At 36.9% G+C, this 20,598-nt stretch overlaps 1 protein-coding gene across 2 annotated transcripts; it reads right to left on the bottom strand.

The window, feature by feature from the left end:
- On the bottom strand, window positions 1-13,793 carry LOC126747695 (diacylglycerol kinase theta). Of its 2 annotated transcripts, none has more exons than XM_050456492.1 (13): window positions 13,165-13,793; window positions 12,409-12,488; window positions 12,239-12,341; window positions 11,953-12,173; window positions 8,124-8,280; window positions 7,910-8,056; window positions 4,747-5,190; window positions 4,466-4,678; window positions 3,682-4,407; window positions 1,739-2,036; window positions 1,521-1,677; window positions 1,353-1,460; window positions 1-1,283 (listed from the first exon to the last, which is right to left on the bottom strand). In XM_050456492.1, the coding sequence occupies exons 1-13, from the start codon at window positions 13,352-13,354 to the stop codon at window positions 1,092-1,094; spliced, it is 3,036 nt and encodes a 1,011-aa protein (XP_050312449.1). In that variant the 5' UTR covers window positions 13,355-13,793; the 3' UTR covers window positions 1-1,091. The 2 variants fall into 2 exon arrangements, with proteins under 2 accessions (XP_050312449.1, XP_050312450.1); XM_050456493.1 differs by having other exon boundaries at window positions 3,742-4,407.
- Between the last annotated feature and the right edge of the window lie 6,805 nt (window positions 13,794-20,598).

Genomic DNA, 20,598 nt, shown 5'->3' with positions numbered 1-20,598 from the left:
TAAGGTTTTATATATTTTCTAATTTATTATTACTATAATATAACATGTATTATTATTATTATTATTATTATTATAATATGTTACATAATTAAACTCTTTGGCCGCCTCTTTAACCGGCTCCGGTATATTGTCGTCCCGAGTGACGTCAACCTTGTGCCCCCGGAGCCCCGGAAAGCTTTGGGCCCCCGAGTAAAAACCAACTACACTTTCATTTGTTTTTTGATATACTGGTTTTAAAATATAAATATTTATAATATGTTACAATAATTAAATATTATTATAACGCTTTTATTCAACTCAACGCGGTGTAGGTATTCAATAATATAATAATATATATTTGGGTTCTTTTAATGGGTGGTGGTGGGGAATAAGGGGAAAAACAATGAATCAAAGGGGCCGCCGTCGCTTTCCGTAGGCGTCACGCCCCAGACAGCTCGCCTACGGAATTGAGCCCTGCGCGACCTCGGCCCCTTTAGTTTTGCCGTTAAAATGGTCGTTTCCTGGAGAACGAGCTTAACGGGCGTCATTTGTTTAGGGCCCCCCTCGGACCGACCCTCCTTCCCGCACGTAAAAAGGGTAAGGGGGGTCGGTGTCCCCCGGGGGCGCCCCGTAGTCCCCCGCGTCGCTTGGCACTGATTTATTTCTTATTATACAACAATATACTGCTGATGTTTAATTAAAGGAAAAAACTATAATAGTCGAGTGCTAATTAATTAATTAAAAGGTTCGTACGCTACTGGGTTGAGATTTTTTTGGCCCGAAATTAATTTATTATCTTAATGTGGGCGCTTTGGTCGGTGCGGTCCTGTGCCCGGGACATTTGACGTTTCATGCTGGTCGTTGACGTTTGTCTATTGCGCAACGAGGCTCGTATGTCAACGTCAAATGGCGCCCTCGAGTGACACAAGAATCAGGACCGTACCGCAAACAAATGGTGCAACTAAAAACCTCTTTGGTAATATAAGATTTGTAAACGTTAAAATGAAATTAACGTCGCACTATGTGCCGGTATACTGAGATCATCTGTTGATAATTAAATAAATTGAAAATAAATGTCTATTTGTGCACTATCGTAAAACATTGGCGTCCGTTCACTGATGAACGATCTGTTGGTTGTTCTGCCCCGTTTGATGGGGCTGATTGGAATCGTTCAGCCCCGCCTGGTGCTTCTGGGGGGCCTCGTCGCCCCCGTTCGTATCGGCCGCCTCCACTGCCGCCGCCGCCGGTTCCAAGTTCGGTTCTGTGGGGCGGCGCTTGAACTTTTTCTTTTTTAACATCGTCGCCTAAAAATTAGAGCGAATTAGCAGGGGGTGGGGGGGGGGGGGCAAATCCCTGTCCCCGATAAGGGGTACCTTTAGGGCGGACTTCAATATAACCACCTCGCAAGGACTCTGAATCCAGGGTTCGCCGTCCACTTGTACGGGAATGTCCGCGTGCAAATGGATTTTTATGTGTTTTCCCTGTGTGTGTGAAAATCGCGATTATAAGAGTGGGGCGAAAAGCCACTGATAAAAGGTTACCTGAGCAATACGCATGGCTGATCTTAATCCGGACTGAATCTGGCCCAAATGGACCACCCCGGTGACCCCCACCACCTCCAATAAACCGTCAAAGTGGGTCGGTTTGGAGAACTTGCCGTCGTTCTCCGGGCCCCAGGGGTTCGCCCCTGATCCCCAACTGCATATAAAAACAATCGATTACGCAATAATTATTATAAATTGATCAGTGGCACGCTCACCTTAAAATGTTCAACACGATGATGCCCTCCACCTGGGGAATGTTCACCCTCTTAAAATCGACCTCCAGCTGTACCAGTTTGTGTAGATCCCGGATGCACACCTTCCCTTGGCCGACGATCCTGCGCAAACCCATTTTCACGTAGACGCTCTTATTATGCAGACGACTGATGAACTTTTCCGGGTTTTCTTCGCGCGCGTTATGGAAATCCAGGCAGAGGTCCGCGTCCAGACCGATCCCGAAATAGTTGTTCATCACCAGGATCTGAGAGTTGTCCTCGCTGGTCGATCCCGCCACCACTGCGTACCACACATTTTAATTGATTTTTTTTTTTATTGATGTTTGATGTATACAGTGCGTGTGAAGAAATTCATTTGAAGTTCAGATGTTTTTTTTCTTCTTTTGTTTTTTTCGATGCAGTGAAAATTTTCTATACAGAGTATACTTCGAGTGGATACTATGGCGTCAACGACCCTTGCCCTTGCAGCTTTTCCTAACAGACGTATTGGACGATTAATTGGCCATCAAGATCACCAGATCTAAACCCAGTTGATTTTTCTTTAGGGGCTATCCCAAGCGACACAAAATAGTTAAATAAGCGTTTATTTTTGGTTTATATTAAATGTATATTTTTGGTTGAACTTCAACTATAAATCTCGGATAAAATGTCATGCCTTTATTAAAAATCATTTTTTTTCTCAGGCAATTATTTTCTGCAAAAAAACTGTTTTTTTATTAGGCATAGCTTAGCCCCCCACCCACCCCACACACCTTACCAGTTAGAAATACCTTTGAAAAATCACTGTTTTTGTATTAAATATTTATTAATATACATTTATATAAATATATCAAATTTAAATAAACAAATTGTGTTATTAGGTTAGATATGAAAAACAATGATTTTGTATACAATTTCTTACTGGTAAGGTGTGTGGGGTGGGTGGGGGGCTAAGGGTTGCCTAATAAAAAACAATTTTTTTTGCAGAAAATAATTGCCTGAAAAAAAATGATTTTTAAGACAGGCATGACATTGTATCCGATATTTATGGTTGAAGTTCAATCAAAAATATACATTTAGTATAAACCAAAAATAAATGCCTATTTAACTGTATTATATTGCTTGAAATAACCCTATAAGAAAAAATCTAATGGGTTTAAATCTGGTGATCTTCCTGGCCAATTAATCGAACCTCTTCGTCCAATACCTCTATTAGGAAAAGTTGCATTAAAAACTCTTCGAAAATAACTAGATCTAGTTACATTCTAAGAAATTACATAAAAAATTAATGAAATTCGCAACTAATCGACATATCCAAAAAAATACCCGAATTTCAAATGAACTTATTCCTTTTATCGTGAATGCCCTGTATATGGATGATTTACATGCGAACAAGCATAAAATATACAGGGTGAGAGGAGCGGAGGGAGGAGCGGGACACATGTCGCAACACAGGGCCGAACTACTAAGAATTATTCGCTTTTGTTTCGGTTCATTTGTTTCTAAGGCTAAAAGAAGTGACAAAGAAGCTTTTAAAAAAAAAACTACTATACTTATATGAAAGTGAATCGTCGGAAAACTATGACAAGCGAGGTTCGATCGTTCCCTGACCAACGGCATAATCATAATCATAATAATTCTTACTAGTCCAGTAAATAATTATCGTCTAAAGTGATAATGTTGTTTTGCCGTAATTCATGCACGTTCTTAATCATATACGTTGCAGCGCATGCATTTATGATCAACCTTAATCTATAAGCGAGTTAGTAAAAGCCAAACCACATACACACATATGCACGTGCTACTGTACAACCCTTTCCCTTGCATGCGTTCACACCAAGGGATGATTACTGGGGACGTACACCACCATCATCACCATATTAGTATTATTAAAAATGTTACAGCAAAACAACATCTAAAAAAACTGGTTATGGTATATGATTGACCTGTTTTTTTAATTTGCTCATTGGTCACTTTCATTCTGCTGAGTTTTTGCCTCTTCTTACCGGTGGAGTTGACCTGTTTGGCGGCGGTGGCGCTCGTCGCGTTATCCGAGGCCGTCTCCGGTTTGTCCTCCGGATGGAACACCACCGTCCACCGGTCCAGTCGTATTTCCTCCGCGTCGATGACGTCTTTAAGCAGATTCAACGGATCCTCGCCCCCCGTGTACCCCGAGCCCCATCGCAGCACCCTGGCCAAGTCGTTTCCGGTGCCCAACGGTACGATGGCGCACGCGGGCGACGAGCATTGAGAGTCCTGACCGACGTTGTCCAGACATTGCAGCACCCACCCTATGGTACCGTCCCCCCCGCACACCAAGATCTTGTAGTTGGGGATGTTGCGGAACACGTAGAGACCGGGCAGGGGACCTCCGATGTCCAGGTCGAACACCTGATACGGGTTCAGTAGTCTGCGGAAGCTCGAGATCAGCTCCAGGCCCTGGCAACCCCCGGACTTGATGTTGACGAACACGAGCAGGGGATGCACGTCCGCGGGGATCATTTTCTCTTCGATGTTCGGCAACAGCATGACCAGGAGGGGCTGCTTGGTGTCCTCGAGTCGCGATTCCCGCAGGATGTACAGGGCCCGCACCGCCGTGTCCGAGTCTTTAAAAGTGATCACCATCGAGCCGTACTCGTAGTAAATCGGGCCCACTTTCAGGAATTTGTTCTCTGCAAATTAGCAAGTCGTTATAAGGGTGAATTTTGAAGGGGTTTGTTTTTAGGGCACCTCTCCCCAGTATGTCCATCAGAATGTTCTCGTAAGTGCGCTCCGACAGGTTGGGCGGCAGGTTCCCGATGAACAGGGCCACGTTGGGGCCGTGCGGGTCCTTCTTCAGTTGCAAATAAAACCGCATCAGCTCCATCTGTCTGATGCTGTCCCTGCCCAGGTTCTTCATTATCTCCCAGGGTCGTTCGTTCCAGGACAACACTCGTTCCGTCACTAAAATTCAAAAAAAAAAAAACCATCAAGACTCGTCTCAATTCGTCATCTCTCTCCCACTCACTCACCTCCTCTATCCAGAAGGACCTCGATGCAACGCAGCTCCTCCACTTTATAATCGAGATCGAACCGTTTCAAGGCCTCCCTCATTAAATCGGCTACGGTGGAATTCGAGTCGACGGGGATGGTGCAAAAGGCCCGCGACTGCAGCAATTTTCCGGGATAGACGCGCACCTCCCCCGAGTCGTTGTCCTTGTCGCGGAACCGCAGGAAGACGGCGGGTCGTTTGCCCTCTTTGCGGTGTAGCGCGAGGACCGGAGCGGGGTCGTGCAGTACCTCCTCCTCCGGCGAGTACAGGTCGGTCAGGTAGAACTGGTCCGGGTCCTTGGTGATGTGGAAGGCGCGCAACGCCTGGACGAGCACCTGGAGCAGGGAGGCCTGACGGGCGACCACGATCGCCCGGAAAATGCGACGTCTCAGCGAGTTGTTGCCGTCGAAGACTTTTATTACTTCTGCGCAAGAATAAAAATTGCGTTTTGGTGCCGGTTTTTTTGCAATTGTTTTACTAATAATAATTGCATCCTGTAAATTCCGACTAGACTAGAGAGATACAGGCATCGAAAGAGTCTTAGACAACAGCAGCTCGGTTGATTTGTTAAAGAGGGGTTGAGAAAAGACGCAAAAGTGATATACAGCCGAAGAACCAGGACCCTCTTCATCTAGCATCATCTCCCTACCAGGAAAAGCAAGAGAGAAAGAAAGACCGATAATTCCCAGTGTGGTATCTGCAAGGTTAATTGGAAAGACTACAGAGGCGCAATATTGATTGGAAGTGTCGAGCTGGATTTGTGGACCCTGTAATAAAGACAGCACTTCCTAGATGGCAATAATAATTAGCCAATGTTTTGTTTTTGTTACACTTGTGATTTTTTTCAAAGAATGTGCCTTATTTTACCAAAGTTTGTTTATTTTTTTAATAACTCCTTATTAATATTTCTAAGCATTCACGTGCACAAAATATGCTTTAGAATGCGATTTATAAACATTTTTTCATGGATGTTTCGTGGAAGTTGCCCCCAACCATGGGGTAACTTGCGCACCCCATAAACAATTTTTTTTTTGGGACCAACGGCTGTATTTTTCTAATTTTTATATCAGCCATGGGTGGCCCTTAAATAGGTCGGTACAATGTAATTTTTGCAAAATTGTAAGGTTACAATGTACGGGAGGGGGGGGTACATTGGGAAATGTGCCGAAAACGTGTGGTGCAAGTAGCCCCAGGACATTTTCAAGTAATACACGATAGTTAAATAAAGGTTTATTTTTGGTTGAACTTCGACTATAAGTATTGGATAAAATGTCTTACCTATAACTTTCTTAAAAATCATTCTTTTCTTAGGGAATTATTGTCTGCAAAAAACACATTTTTTTAATCAAAGGTACCCTTGCCCCCCCACCCACCCCACACTATTTACCAGTTAGAAATTGTTTTGAAAAATCATTGTTTTTCATATCTTATGTAATAATACAATTTGTTTATTTAAATTTTATGTAATTATTCATATGTATATTAATAAATATTTAATACAAAAACAGTGCTAATACCTTAGATATTATGGATTAAAAACAGTGATTTTTCAAAAGAATTTCTCACTGGTAAGGTGTGTGGGGTGGGTGGGGGGCTAAGAGTTGTCTAATAAAAAACAATGTTTCTGCAAGAAATCTATATGGAAAATTTAATCATTGTTGCATTGTTTCAATTGCACATCAGTTGCAATGAATATTGTTTATATGTTTCATTAGTTTTTTATGTCAAAATTGACATATTCTACACTCTTTTTGACTCATTTTACAAAAAAATTCGTTGCTCATTAATTAGTTGGCCGATTTTGCTCTAGTTTCCACTAGTAAATAGTAAGTACCTTGGGGTATAATAAAAAAAATACACCTTAACACTGGATGCATTAAAAGTATTTTTTAGGTGTCACTAATAAAAACACTCATATTTTTTTGACTTATTTTACTAAAAAATTCGTTGCTCATTAATTAGTTGGCCGATTTTGCTCTAGTTTCCACTAGTGAATAGTAAATACCTTAGGGTATAATTAAAAAAAAACACCTAAACACTAGATGCATTAAAAGTATTTTTTAGGTGTCACTAATGAAAACACTCATATTTTTTTTGACTCATTTTACAAAAAAATTCGTTGCTCATTAATTAGTTGGCCGATTTTGCTCTAGTTTCCACTAGTGAATAGTAAATACCTTAGGGTATCATAAAAAAAATACACCTAAACATTAGATGCATTAAAAGTATTTTTTAGGTGTCACTAAAGAAAATACTCATATTTTTTTGACTCATTTTACAAAAAAAATCGTTGCTCATTAATTAGTTGGCCGATTTTGCTCTAGTTTCCACTAGTGAATAGTAAATACCTTAGGGTATAATAAAAAAAATACACTTAAACACTAGATGCATTAAAAGTATTTTTTAGGTGTCACTTATGAAAACACTCATATTTTTTTGACTCATTTTACAAAAAAAATCGTTGCTCATTAATTAGTTGGCCGATTTTGCTCTAGTTTCCATTAGTGAATAGTAAATACCTTAGGGTATAATAAAAAAAATACACCTAAACATTAGATGCATTAAAAGTATTTTTTAGGTGTCACTAAAGAAAACACTAACATTTTTTTGACTCATTTTACAAAAAAATTCGTTGCTCATTAATTAGTTGGCCAATTTTACTCTAGTTTCCACTAGTAAATAGTAAATACCTTAGAGTATAATAAAAAAAATACACCTAAACACTAGATGCATTAAAAGTATTTTTTTAGTGTCACTAAAGAAAACACTTATATTTTTTTGACTTATTTTACAAAAAAATTCGTTGCTCATTAATTAGTTGGCCGATTTTGCTCTAGTTTCCACTAGTGAATAGTAAATACCTTAAGGTATAATAAAAAAAATACACTTAAACACTAGATGCATTAAAAGTATTTTTTAAGTGTCACTAATGAAAACACTCATATTTTTTATGACTTATTTTATATTCTCTGCAGAAACATTGTTTTTTGTTAGATAACCCTTAGCCCCCCACCCACCCTACACAACTTACCAGTGAGAAATTGTTATAGAGAGTGATGTGAGACCTTGTTTATTATTATTATTATTATTACCATTAAAATAAATAAACAATTACAAATCAATCACAAAAATACAGATTTTACCTTCGTCACGTTCCTCCTCGCCCTTCTTGGTCTTGTCCTGTTTCTCCTTGATGCCCGAACCGTGCGATTGGGAGGCGTTGGCGTCCTCCAGGTCCTTGTAGCGACTGGTGTCCCCGCCGCTGCTAAACTCCTCCGAGGTGCTGCGTGCTAAAAAAAAATGACCGGATTAATTGCCTGATTCGGGTTATATTGGGAAAAAAAAATGATGTATTACGTGAAAGGGTGTCCTTGCGACGCACTTGCACCCCTATGATCGCCTCCATCGGTACCTCGGTGCGGGGGATGCTGACGGCGTGCGGGGGCAGATAGATGGGCCCCAAGACCCCGAAGGTGCACTCGCGGTCCACGTTAAAATGGCACATCGCGTGGCACTATTAAAGAACGTAATAAGAATTATTGTTACATATAAATAATTACGAGTAAATAATGTGCAAGCCTATTTTGATTAATAAATAGCCTCAAGTGGTATGCTGGTTTACTCTTATGTACGTAATTATATAATGTTATATTATATAGCATATGTAAGTTTTGTTTTAATATATGTTTGTAAGCTTTTCCAATATTATGGTAAAATTTTCTTTTTTTTATGATGGAATATATAATGAATACATCTTAGATATTTGATGAAATTCTTCTAAAAAATCACTGTTTTTCCTCCACATTACCCAATCTAAGAACGCTGTTTTTATAGTAAATATTTGTATATAAAATTATATCAAATTTAAATAAACAGTGCTATTAAATTATATTTTGAATATACATATATTTTCTGCAAAAACATTGTTTTTCGTTAAACCACCCTTAACCCCCCACCCACCCCACATAATTTACCAGTGAGAAATTCCTTTGAAAAATCACTGTTTTTCGTCCATTATAGCCAATCTAATAGCACCGGTTTTGTATTAAATATTTATTATAATACATATATATAATTAAATTTGAATAAACAATTTTATTTATGTGTATTATTTTATAAACCAGTGATTTTTCAACAGAATTTCTTACTGGGTAAGTGTGTGGGGTGGGTGGGGGGCTAAGGGTAGGCCTAATGAAAAACGTTTTTTTTTTCAGGAAATTATTTTGTGCAAAAAAACTGTTTTTTATTAAGCCTACCCTTAGCCCCCCACCCACCCCACACACTTTACCAGTAAGAAATTCTGTTGAAAAATTTTGTATTTTTGTATTAAATATTTATTTATTTTATTTTTTTTTTTTAATATACACATATATACTTATATCAAATTTAAATGTACAAACTGTGCTATTAGGTTGGATATTAACGATGAAATCAACTGTTATTCATGTACATTATTTAAGAAAACAATGATTTTTCAACAGAATTTCTTACTGGTAAGTTGTGTGGGGTGGGTGGGGGGGCAAGGGTTCTGTTAAAAAAAAAACATATTTTAATCCAACTTTAAAAATTCATAAGAAATTCAAATCAAGAGCAATTTACTTGAAACTTCTTGCGATTATAAAGAGATCTATTGCTAATCGGTAGAAGAAGACTGTAAGTTAATTGGTCAATTATTTTTCAAGAAATAATTTTTTTACCAAAAACAGTCCAACAAGTCTCATATTGATATGTATCAGTATTTTTGTTAAAAAATTTATTTCTTGAAAAATAATTGACCAATTAACTTACAGTCTTCTTCTACCGATTAGCAATAGATCTCTTTATAATCACAAGAAGTTTCAAGTAAATTCCTCTTGATTTGAATTTTTTATGAATTTTTAAAGTTGGATTAAAATAATTTTCAAACCATTTCTCGAAAAAAAAAACATAACTCTGGAGTCACATGATAAATTTACTTATGGTCTTGTCCCATCGATTGTCAATAGATCTCTTTATGATCCCAAGATGTTTCAAGTCAATTGCTCTTGATTTGAGTTTTTTGCAAAATTTAAAAGTTAAACAATTTTTTTTTAAAGTAGTTTTTGGAAAAAAAATTCATAATTTAAAAAATATTAGACGAATTAACTTATAACCATCTTTCGTCTATTAGCAATAAATCATTTTATAATTCCAAAAAGTTTCAAGTAAATTGCCCTTGTCTTAAATTTTTTATGAATTTTTAAAGTTATAGTAAAATAAATTATGGACCATTTTTAGTAAAAAAAATCATAACTCTTAAAACTGATTACCAATTTACGTATGGTCTTCTCACGTCGATTGTCAAAAGACCTTCTTATAATTCCAAAAAGTTCCAAGTCAATTGCTCTTGATTTGAAGTCCTTATGATTTTTTAAAGTTGAACTAAAATAATTTTGGGACTATTTTTGGAAAAAAATTTATAACTTAAGAAATAATTGACCAATTAACTTACAGTCTTCTTTTACCGATTAGCAATAGATCTCTGTATAATCACAAGAAGTTTCAAATAAATTGCTCTGAATTTCATTTTTTTATGAATTTTTTAATGTTGTACTAACATTTTTTTTATGAATCTTACCCTTAGCCCCCCACCCACCCCACAATACTTACCAGTAAAAAATTGTCTGCAAAAATCATTGTTTTTCATATTTAATCTAATAACACAATTTGTTTATTTAAATTTTATATAATTAAATATTTACATTAATAATAATTTAATACAAAACCAGTGCTATTGAATATTATGGACGAAAAACAGTAATTTTTCAATAGAATTTCTTACTGGTAAGTTCTGTGGGGTGGGTGGGGGGGCAAGGGTAGAGTTAATAAAAAACTTTTTTTTTTCAGGAAATTATTTTGTGCAAAAAAACTGTTTTTTATTAAGCCTACCCTTAGCCCCCCACCCACCCCACACACCTTACCAGTAAGAAATTGCTTACAAAAATCATTGTTTTCCTAAATAATGTACATAAATAATAGCTGATTTTATTGTTAATATCCAACCTAATAGCACAGTTTGTACATTTAAATTTTATATAATTATATATGTGTATATTAATAAAATAAAATATAAAATAAATAAATATTTAATACAAAAACGGTGATTTTTCAATAAATTTCTTACTGGCAAATAATGTGGGGTGGGTGGGGGGGCAAGGGTAGAGTTAATGAAAAACGTTTTTTTTCAGGAAATTATTTTCTGCAAAAAAAACATTTTTTATTAATTCAACCCTTACCCCCCCACCCACCCCACACTATTTACCAGTAAGAAACTTCATTAAATAATCATTGTTTTTCATATCTAATCTAATAACACAGTTTGTTTATTTAATTTTAATATAATTATATAATTAATAAATATACATATAATACAAAAACAGTGCTATTAGATTGAATATTATGGACGAAAAACAGTGATTTTTCAAAAGAATTTCATCAAACATTTGAGGTATAGTAATTGAATTTAACAACTAAATATATAAATCGCTTGTCAATTTTTTATATGTCGAAATTTTCTCACTTTTTTAAATAGAATAGTATATAAATAAATACATATTTAACGCTGGGGATCTATACCTACGGAGTCAACTTCCCTCAATATTGTATAAAATTATGACTCCTCTATTGCACCAAATCATTTCAATGAACCTTAAAAAAATCCCTCTCTATTAGTTAACCTAAAAATTGACCTGAAAAAATGAGGATCCACCCAAATCGATCTATTTTCACCACAGAACATTTAAGTTCCACTAGAAGAGTACAGCAACCAGCCACAATCCACAAGCATCACTTTGTGTCTTTACATAATATCATACGAATGTATAGTACCTTCCATAATAATTTTTTTTTGTTTGGGATTGGTTGCAATGGGATCTGATGGTAAATTGGTAAAGGTCATCCATACCAGACATATATAATAGACTCACAGCTGCCTGCTATTTTTTATTTGGGAATTATTGAGTAGTGTAGCTAGTAAACGTATCTTTAATCATCTGTCATTAATGTCAATGTTGGTCTCGTCTTGTCATAGATGTCATAGAGTGACACTCTTAGTTGTGCCCTATAAAGTATAATGTATTAATGGATAAATACAGTATTTAATAGACGTAACTCTACAGGAATTATTATTTTCTACTTCTTCAAAGTATTATTGCACTGGTTAACTTACGGTCATGCGACACCACTCGCACCGGTACCCGGACAAACACTCGGTGTTCGAGCAGGTTTTCCTGCAGTGCTCGCACTTGCTGCCCCCGGGCAAATTCCCTTCGCGCCAATGGTGCGTGTGCACCACCTCCTCCAGTTCTTTGCCGGGGGTGTACGTGGCGTTTTCCTTGCAATCCGGCACCGCAAAGTCCTGACACTCCACGTGCACGTAGTACTGGCAAACTGAGAATGAGAAAATTTCGCTTGGTTTTAAAGGGGTTTGTTGGGGTATATATATATATACGTACTTTCGCAATGGATCGAGTCGCAGTCGTCCAATCGTTTGCGGCACACGTTGCAGAATTTCCGTTTTTGGTGTTGGGCCTCCGACCAGCAGTGCGCCACTGGATTCTACGAAATTATAAGTGAGTGAGTGAGTGAGTGAATTGTTTTTGATGAGTCTTAGATGGTTTGTTACCTTGACTAAGCTCGCCGCTAAGCTGGAACATGGAGATACGACGGTCTTTAGGCAGCGTTCATGCACCACGAAGTTGCACACTGAAAGTGGCACACATTTACTTCATTTATTCATTAAATAGATTGACGTGTAAATCACCCTTTTGCGATAATAATACATAGAAGTACATAAGTGGAAAATTTAATAAACTTAGTCTCAACTTTTGTATTGACATTGTTGCGATAAATAAAGTTTTTCTATCCCAAAAAGCGAAAAAACCCTTTTTCGGGTACTTTGGCCCCATCTACTGTTTGTAATTTACATCGCAGCAAGTGGACCCAATGAGAAGAGTTGTAGAAAATGATGTTCCCGACATTTTTTGCCCTTACAAATTTTTCCAAAAACCTACCATTCTCGAGATGAATGAACTCAAAAAACCCGGTACGTGTCGAGGTCACAAGGTAATTTTTCGTCACAAATTCGACAGATTTACCGTACTAAAAGGGGCCCTTTAAGGTAGATAGAGCCGAAATTCAACAGTTCCGCGATACATTATGTCGCCACGATAAACAGATCGATAGAGGAAAGTGGAGCAAAAAAGCCCAAGGCACCCCTCCCCAACCCACGGACATTTATTTCCTCCCGTTCACACGATGGTGATGAGAAAAATAGGGATTAGGGGGGTCATTTATTTATTCGGTTGTTTGTGATGCGAGTAAAGATGTCTATGCTTGACCTAGATTGCGCGACATAAAAGAACAAACCAAAGAAAAATACCTTCGCATACGAAGCCTTGTTGGATAAGGCCCCAGAGCATGTCGCCGCAGTGGTGGCAATAGGTGGGCTTGTGGAAGGTCTTTTTCTGGAAGCCGTGGCCGTGGGTCGCCACGACGCCGCACGACGACGACGCCGCCGTGATGGACGACGCCTGCTGCTGCTGCTGCTGGTCGGACGACGACGCCATCATCAACGTGGTGACGCCGCAGCAGCTGCTGCTGCCGCCTCCTCCTCCTCCTCCTCCGCTCACCACGCGGCCCCCGCCCCAAGGGGCCCCCTCTGCGACTTCGCTTGACGCTTTTCGTTTACGTTATCTCGGAAACGTACATGATTAAAGGGGACGACGGCGGTGCACCGAGGCGACGCACCCTCTGACGCTAACGGGGCCCCCGGGACAATTATTACGTTGACAATGATGACAAAAGAACTTTTATTAGCGATATTCGAATCGTCACTAGAACCACTACTGCCACAACGACAAACGGCGGTCACGTCATGCTCTCGAATAAAATGCGACATCGCTCAGCACCGCGACGGCATCGGCGGACGCGATTCGCCCTCGTCGAACATCACTGCTGAGGTGATGCTGCTGCTGCTGCTGGTGGTGGCGGTGCTGCTGCTCCTGCACCGATTTGGTGCGATCGGGAGCCGTCGGGGGGCGCTTTCGGCGCCTCGTTCTCGCTCACTTACTCCTGTGGGATGCGCCCGGTCACGCGCAGTTTTACGGGGAACGCGCGCCGTTCCTGCGGGGTCGGTGCTCGTGGAATTTTGGGGCAAAAGCTCGATTTAATGTTCTTAGTCTCGGCTTTCCAGACCCCTTTTCCTCTGAAGCAATCTCTAAAGGCATTGCTGCCCCCCCCCCTCTCCCCAAACAGCTCATAATATATTACTATCGTTAAATATTGCATATATATTTAATGCAGAAATTTTGTTTTTCATCAAAACAACCCGTAGCCCCCCCACCCACCCCACACAACTTACCAGTAAGAAATTCTATTGAAAAATCATCGTTTTTCGTTCATAATACCCAATCTACGGCACTGTTTTTGGATAAATATTTAATAATATACATGTGAATAATTACATAAAATTTAAATAAACAAATTGTGTTATTAGATTTCATATGAAAAACAGTGATTTTTTAATACAATTTCTTACTGGTAAGGTGTGTAGGGTGGGTGGGGGGCTAAGGGTTAGATTAATAAAAAATGTTTTTTTTGCAAAGAATAATTTCCTGAAAAAAAAAACGTTTTTCATTAATTCTACCCTTGCCCCCCCACCCACCCCACACAACTTACCAGTAAGAAATTCTATTGAAAAATCATCGTTTTTCGTTCATAATACCCAATCTACGGCACTGTTTTTGGATTAAATATTTAATAATATACATATGAATAATTACATAAAATTTAAATAAACAAATTGTGTTATTAGATTACATATGAAAAACAGTGATTTTTTTATACAATTTCTTACTGGTAAGGTGTGTGGGGTGGGTGGGTGGCTAAGCTATGCCTAATAAAAAAAACGTTTTTTTGCAGAAAATAATTGCCTGAGAAAAAAATTTTTCCGATATATATAGTTGAAGTTCAACCAAAAATATACGTCTGCTATAAACCAAAAATCAACGTTTATTCAACTATCGTATAGTGTCTTGCTTGGGCCTGATTCTCTCACTCAAGATGTCCCTCCAAAATTCCCCAAAACCGGTTTTTGTCCATTAAAGTGCACGCAGTCGAACCGCGGGTGCGCGCACCGACGCTCGATCGTGGACCGTTTTCGGGTGCGGCGGCGGCGTCCCGACGCCCGTTCAATAGCTTCGGGATGAGAGGGAACGCGTCTCCCTCCCCCCCGTTCATCCCGAAGAGGTGGCGTCTTCGCGTGCGCCCGTGCCGAAGCTTCGGCGCCATCTCGCGTCGATTTTCCGTAATTTTATAGAGGGACATTTTCTCGGCTCATTCAAAATAAGTTTTCGTCATTTTTTAATTTTCAATTGACAAATTTCTTTAAAAATCCGGTCGTTTATGGTCACCTTTAAAGAGGCAAATTACGTGCATGGTCTCCTTTCTAGTATGGTTGCTTAGCGACCGATAGGTGGCGTCGCTATAGTAACGTAACTTACGTAGGCGTCGCATGGATGGCGCCTCAGGGCCAGGATTCATGGATCCTTCACCATATTGTCATTAATTACCAACAACATTTGATTGAACGTAATAGATCGCTGCGGGCTGTGAATACTCAAATAAATTAATATTTAGAGTGATGTAGGTTAGGAATTTTTAAATTAATTAATATCCAGATCGACGCAGACTACGACTTTCCAAATTAATATCCAGATCGATGTAGGCTAGGAATTTTCAAATTAAATGTATATACAGACGGATGTGGCACATGAATTTAATTTTGGAAAACCCGCTATTACTCCTTAAATACTGAAACCGAGGATGTGGCCGCACTATTTCTGAATAACCAAAGGATGCACCCGTCTGCCAGTATAATAATTACGATAACTGTTATGCCAATCACTAGTTAAATCTGCCGCAGTCCAATTAGTATATTTACACACCAATAAACAAAAGATATTTATCATAAAAGGTAAATAATTTTATTTTTTTTATTATATAAAAATGGCTGATAACCGTTCACTGGAGTACCGAGCGAGTGCGACGGAAAGAAGGGGGGGGAACAAGAGCGCGAGCAGGTACGAGAACCACCGCACAGGTGGAACCGTCCGTCTGTCAGTCAGTCGTTTTTCAACGGTACCGCCGGGTGTAATCGTCCCGTTTGCTTGTTTCGCTTGAGAGCACGGAAAAACGCGCGAAATTTGAATATTTTTTTAAAGTGACATCCATAATGCTTCATCAAGGATTAAGGGACTGCTGAAAAAGGTTTGTCTCTCTTACACCCTACCTTCCATTAAAATAATTCACTATATGTATTATACTCGAACTGACCTCCATCTAATGGTCATTATTATCATCTTCTGCACTTAGAACGGAACGTTCTCCTTTTAAGGCTTTTGTGGGAGTACCGCCTTCCGCACAGGCTTACACAAGCTCAATATAGTAAAAATCATCCCCTCTATTTAAAGAAACAAAAAACGATCAATCTTTCGCATGTTTTGTGCCATTAGAATGCCTGTCAAGTTGCCCCTGGTAACGGAGAGATTGTTTATCCGTCGTATCGATTCGTTATAATAAACCCTCGGACATGCAACGGGTTGTTTTTTTTTTTGCATAAAATCACACTCCTGACCTGGATCGCAGGGAGGGTGAGGGGGGAAGGGGGTCAAATGCACGCGGAATCTTAATTTATTTATTTTTTTTTTTTTTAAATTAAAGAAATCACACGTTTTTAAGCCAATAACGTGATGGGAATCGCTGACCACTGACGCGGATTTTTTGACCAGTCGAGAGACACTTTCTATGGTTTATCGTTAGATAGTTTCCTCCTGCACCTTCGTCCATTAATAATAATAATCAGTGAAAGTTGTCTTTTGGTTTTGCAGTTTGTTGTTAATTAATGCTTTGCTCGCTTAAGGTCGGCAGCAGGCAACCAGTTACTTTTAAAAAATTTTATTTTTTTTATTCATATTCCACCCCTGGAATTCTTATTGCTTCCAAGCAACACTTAAATACGTTAATATCGTTAAATATATATTTATTCAACGATTTTTTGGTATATTTAACTGTATAATATGCGTATATCATGCACGGGATTTACATATTATCTAGTTTTTAAACTCGATATAATATTCGATGAAATACTTCTGTGAAAAATCACTGTTTTTCGTCCATATTATCCAATCAAATGACCCTCTTTTTATACTGAATATTTATAAAATAAAATTATGTCAAATTTAAATGAACAGTGTTAATAAATTAAATATTGAACATATATTTTGTGCACACACTTTGTTTTTTATTAAGACAACCCTTAGCCCCCCACCCACCCCACACACCTTACCAGTAAGAAATGTTGAAGAAAATCACTGTTTTTTGTCCATAATCCTTAATTTAATAACACTGTTTTTGTACTAAATATTTATATATAAAGTTTAAATAAATTAGATAACCTAGAAAAACAAAGACATTTTATATATAAATAATTTATACAAAAACAGTGTCAATAAGTTAAGGATTATAGACGAAAAACAGTGATTTTTAAGATGAATTTCTTACTGGTAAAGAGTGTGGGATGGGTGGGGGGCCAAGGGTTGTTTTAATAAAAAACAAAGTTTGTGCACAAAATATATATTCAATATTTAATTTATTAACACTGTTCATTTAAATTTGACGTAATTTTATATATAAATATTCAGTATAAAAAGAGAGTCATTTGATTGAATAATATGAACGAAAAACAGTGATTTTCTTGAAAATTTCTTACTGGTAAGGGGTGTGGGGTGGGTGGGGGGTGTAAGGGTAGTTTTTTAGAAAAAGGGTTTTTTTTTGTAAAAAACACAAACCGTTTTTTAATAAAAATACCCTTGGCCCCCCACCCACCCCACACTCTTTACCAGTAAGAAATTTTCAAGAAAATCACTGTTTTTTGTCCATAATCCTTAATTTAATAACACTGTTTTTGTACTAAATGTTTATATATAAAGTTTAAATAAATTAGATAACCTAGAAAAACAAAGACATTTTCTATATAAATAATTTATACAAAAACAGTGTTAATAAATTAAGGATTATGAACGAAAAACAGTGATTTTTCAGAAGAATTCCTTACTGGTAAAGTGTGTGGGGTGGGTGGGGGGCTAAGGGTAAGCCTTATGAAAAACCGTTTTTTTGCAGAAAATAATTGCCTGAGAAAAAATTATTTTTAAGAAAATTATAGGTGACAAAAAATCTGTACTTTTTGTATCTATACTTTTCTCACTTAACCTTAAAGTTTTGAACAAACTTCAATTTTATTCAAGCTTAAATTCAGCTGCCTATAATGCCTATTTAAGTTGCAAATAATTTGTGATTGATGAGACCTAACGGTCCGAAACTTTCACGATTATTAGTCAATATACCAAGCTAGCTCTCCTATAAATTTCATTTTTCTAACTTAATTAGTTCTTGATTTATTCAATCTTAAACTTCTTCAATAATTTAAATTAAATTAGGAAAAAAATAATTGAAAAAGTACAGGTGCCTCGACTGCCTTGGCTCGAATAACTTTGCACTGATGAGGCCTAATGATTCGAAACTTTCAGGATCAGTAGTCAATATACCAAGGTAGCTCTCCTATAAATTTAATTTTTTTAGCCTAATTAGTTTTGGATTTATTTAAATTTGGAAAAAATAATCAATAATCATGTTTTTCAGAAAATTATTTTCTGCAAAAACGATATAACCTTAAAAATCAAAAACTATGATCCAATATGTATTATTTAAATTTAATAATAATTTTTTATATAAATATTTAGACAAAAACAATGTTAATAAATTAAAAATTATATACAAAAAACAGTGATTTTACATAGGAATTTCTTACTGGTAAAGTATGTGGGGTGGGTGGGGGGCTAAGGGTAGTTTTATCAAAAAAACGGTTTTTGCCTTTTACAAACAAAAATTTTTTTTCAAAAAAACTACCCTTAGCCCCCCACCCACCCCACATACTTTACCAATAAGAAATTCATCTGAAAAATCACTGTTTTTCGTCCATAATCCTTAATTTATTAACACTGTTTTTGTATTATATATTTATATAAAAAATTATTAATAAATTTAAATAATATAAATTGGGTCATAGTCTTTGTTTTACTAAGTTATCTAATTTAGTTAAACTTTATGTATAAATATTTAGTACAAACATAGTGTTATTAAATTAAGGATTATGAACGAAAAACAATGATTTTCTTGTAAAATTTCTTACTGGTAAGGTGTGTGGGGTGGGTGGGGGGTGTAAGGGTAGTGTTTTTGGAAAAGGGTTTTTTTTGTAAAAAACACAAACCGTTTTTTAATAAAAATACCCTTAGCCCCCCACCCACCCCACACGCTTTACCAGTAAGAAATTGTTTACAAAAATCATTATTTTTCATATCTAATCTAATAACACAGTTTGTTTATTTAAAATTTATATAATTATATAAATGTATATTAATAAATATTTAATACAAAAACGGTGATTTTTCCAAAGAATTTCTTACTGGTAAGGTGTGTGGGGTGGGTGGGGGGCTAAGGGTAGAATTAATAAAAAATGTTTTTTTTTGCACAAAATAATTTCCTGAAAAAAAGTGCTTTATTATTTTTTCCAAATTTAAATAAATCAAAAACTAATTAAGCTAGAAAAATGAAATTTATAGGAGAGCTAGCTTGGTATATAGACTACTAATCGTGAAAGTTTCGGACCATTAGGTCTCATCAGTCACAAATTATTTGCAAATTAAATAGGCATTATAGGCAGCTGAATTTAATTTATTTTTTTAAAGTTTAAGCTTGAATAAAATTGAAGTTTGTTCAAAACTTTAAGGTTAAGTGAGAAAAGTATAGATACAGATTTGTTTATCACTTATAATTTTCTTAAAAAGCATTTTTTTCTCAGGCAATTATTTTCTGCAAAAAAACGGTTTTTCATTAGGCTTACTCTTAGCCCCCCACCCACCCCACATACTTTACCAGTAAGAAATTTTTAAGAAAATCATTGTTTTTTCTCCATAATCCTTAATTTAATTACACTGTTTTTGTACTAAATATTTATATATAAAGTTTAAATAAATTAGATAACCTAGAAAAACAAATACATTTTATATATAAATATTTAGTACAAAAACAGTGTAATTAAATTAAGGATTATGGAGAAAAAACAATGATTTTCTTGAACATTTCTTACTGGTAAGGTGTGCGGGGTGGGTGGGGGGTGTAAGGGTAGTGTTTTTGAAAAGGGTTTTTTTTTGTACAAAACAAACCGTTTTTTAATAAAAATACCCTTGGCCCCCCACCCACCCCACACCCCTTACCAGTAAGAAATTTTACAAGAAAATCATTGTTTTTCGTCCATATTATCCAATCAAATGACCCTCTTTTTATATTAAATATTTATATATAAAATTACGTCAAATTTAAATGAACAGTGTTAATAAATTAAATATTGAACATATATTTTGTGCACAAAATTTGTTTTTTATTAAAACAACCCTTAGCCCCCCACCCACCCCACACACTTTACCAGTAAGAAATTCCTCTGAAAAATCACTGTTTTTCGTCTATAGTCCTTAATTTGAGCTACATCCCTAATTAATCAATCAATCAATCAATCAATGCACTGAAAGCGATCACATTTTTGATTAAACCAACATGAGGGCCAAGTAAAAAAATTAGAAAAAGAAAGAGAGCGAGCGAGTGTGTGTGAGAGAGAAAAAAGAAAAACGGTCTTCGGGTCGTGGGCGCCCTCGCGTGACCGACGCCGACGTCGCGCCGCTTCCGGCAGGGGGGGCGGCGT

The sequence above is a fragment of the Anthonomus grandis genome, chromosome 19 (assembly GCF_022605725.1).
Source record: "Anthonomus grandis grandis chromosome 19, icAntGran1.3, whole genome shotgun sequence".
Classification (NCBI taxonomy): domain Eukaryota; kingdom Metazoa; phylum Arthropoda; class Insecta; order Coleoptera; family Curculionidae; genus Anthonomus; species Anthonomus grandis.
This window is presented reverse-complemented; position numbering and strand designations above follow the sequence as displayed.

Coding starts and splice junctions, on each gene's coding strand:
- LOC126747695 (XM_050456492.1), bottom strand. CDS start 13,354: ATGATGGCGTCGTCGTCCGACCAGCAGCAGCAGCAGCAGGCGTCGTCC. Junction 5,191..7,909: donor CGAGGAGGAACGTGACGAAG/GTAAAATCTGTA, acceptor ATTCTTGCGCAG/AAGTAATAAAAGTCTTCGAC. Junction 4,679..4,746: donor GGTCCTTCTGGATAGAGGAG/GTGAGTGAGTGG, acceptor TTTGAATTTTAG/TGACGGAACGAGTGTTGTCC.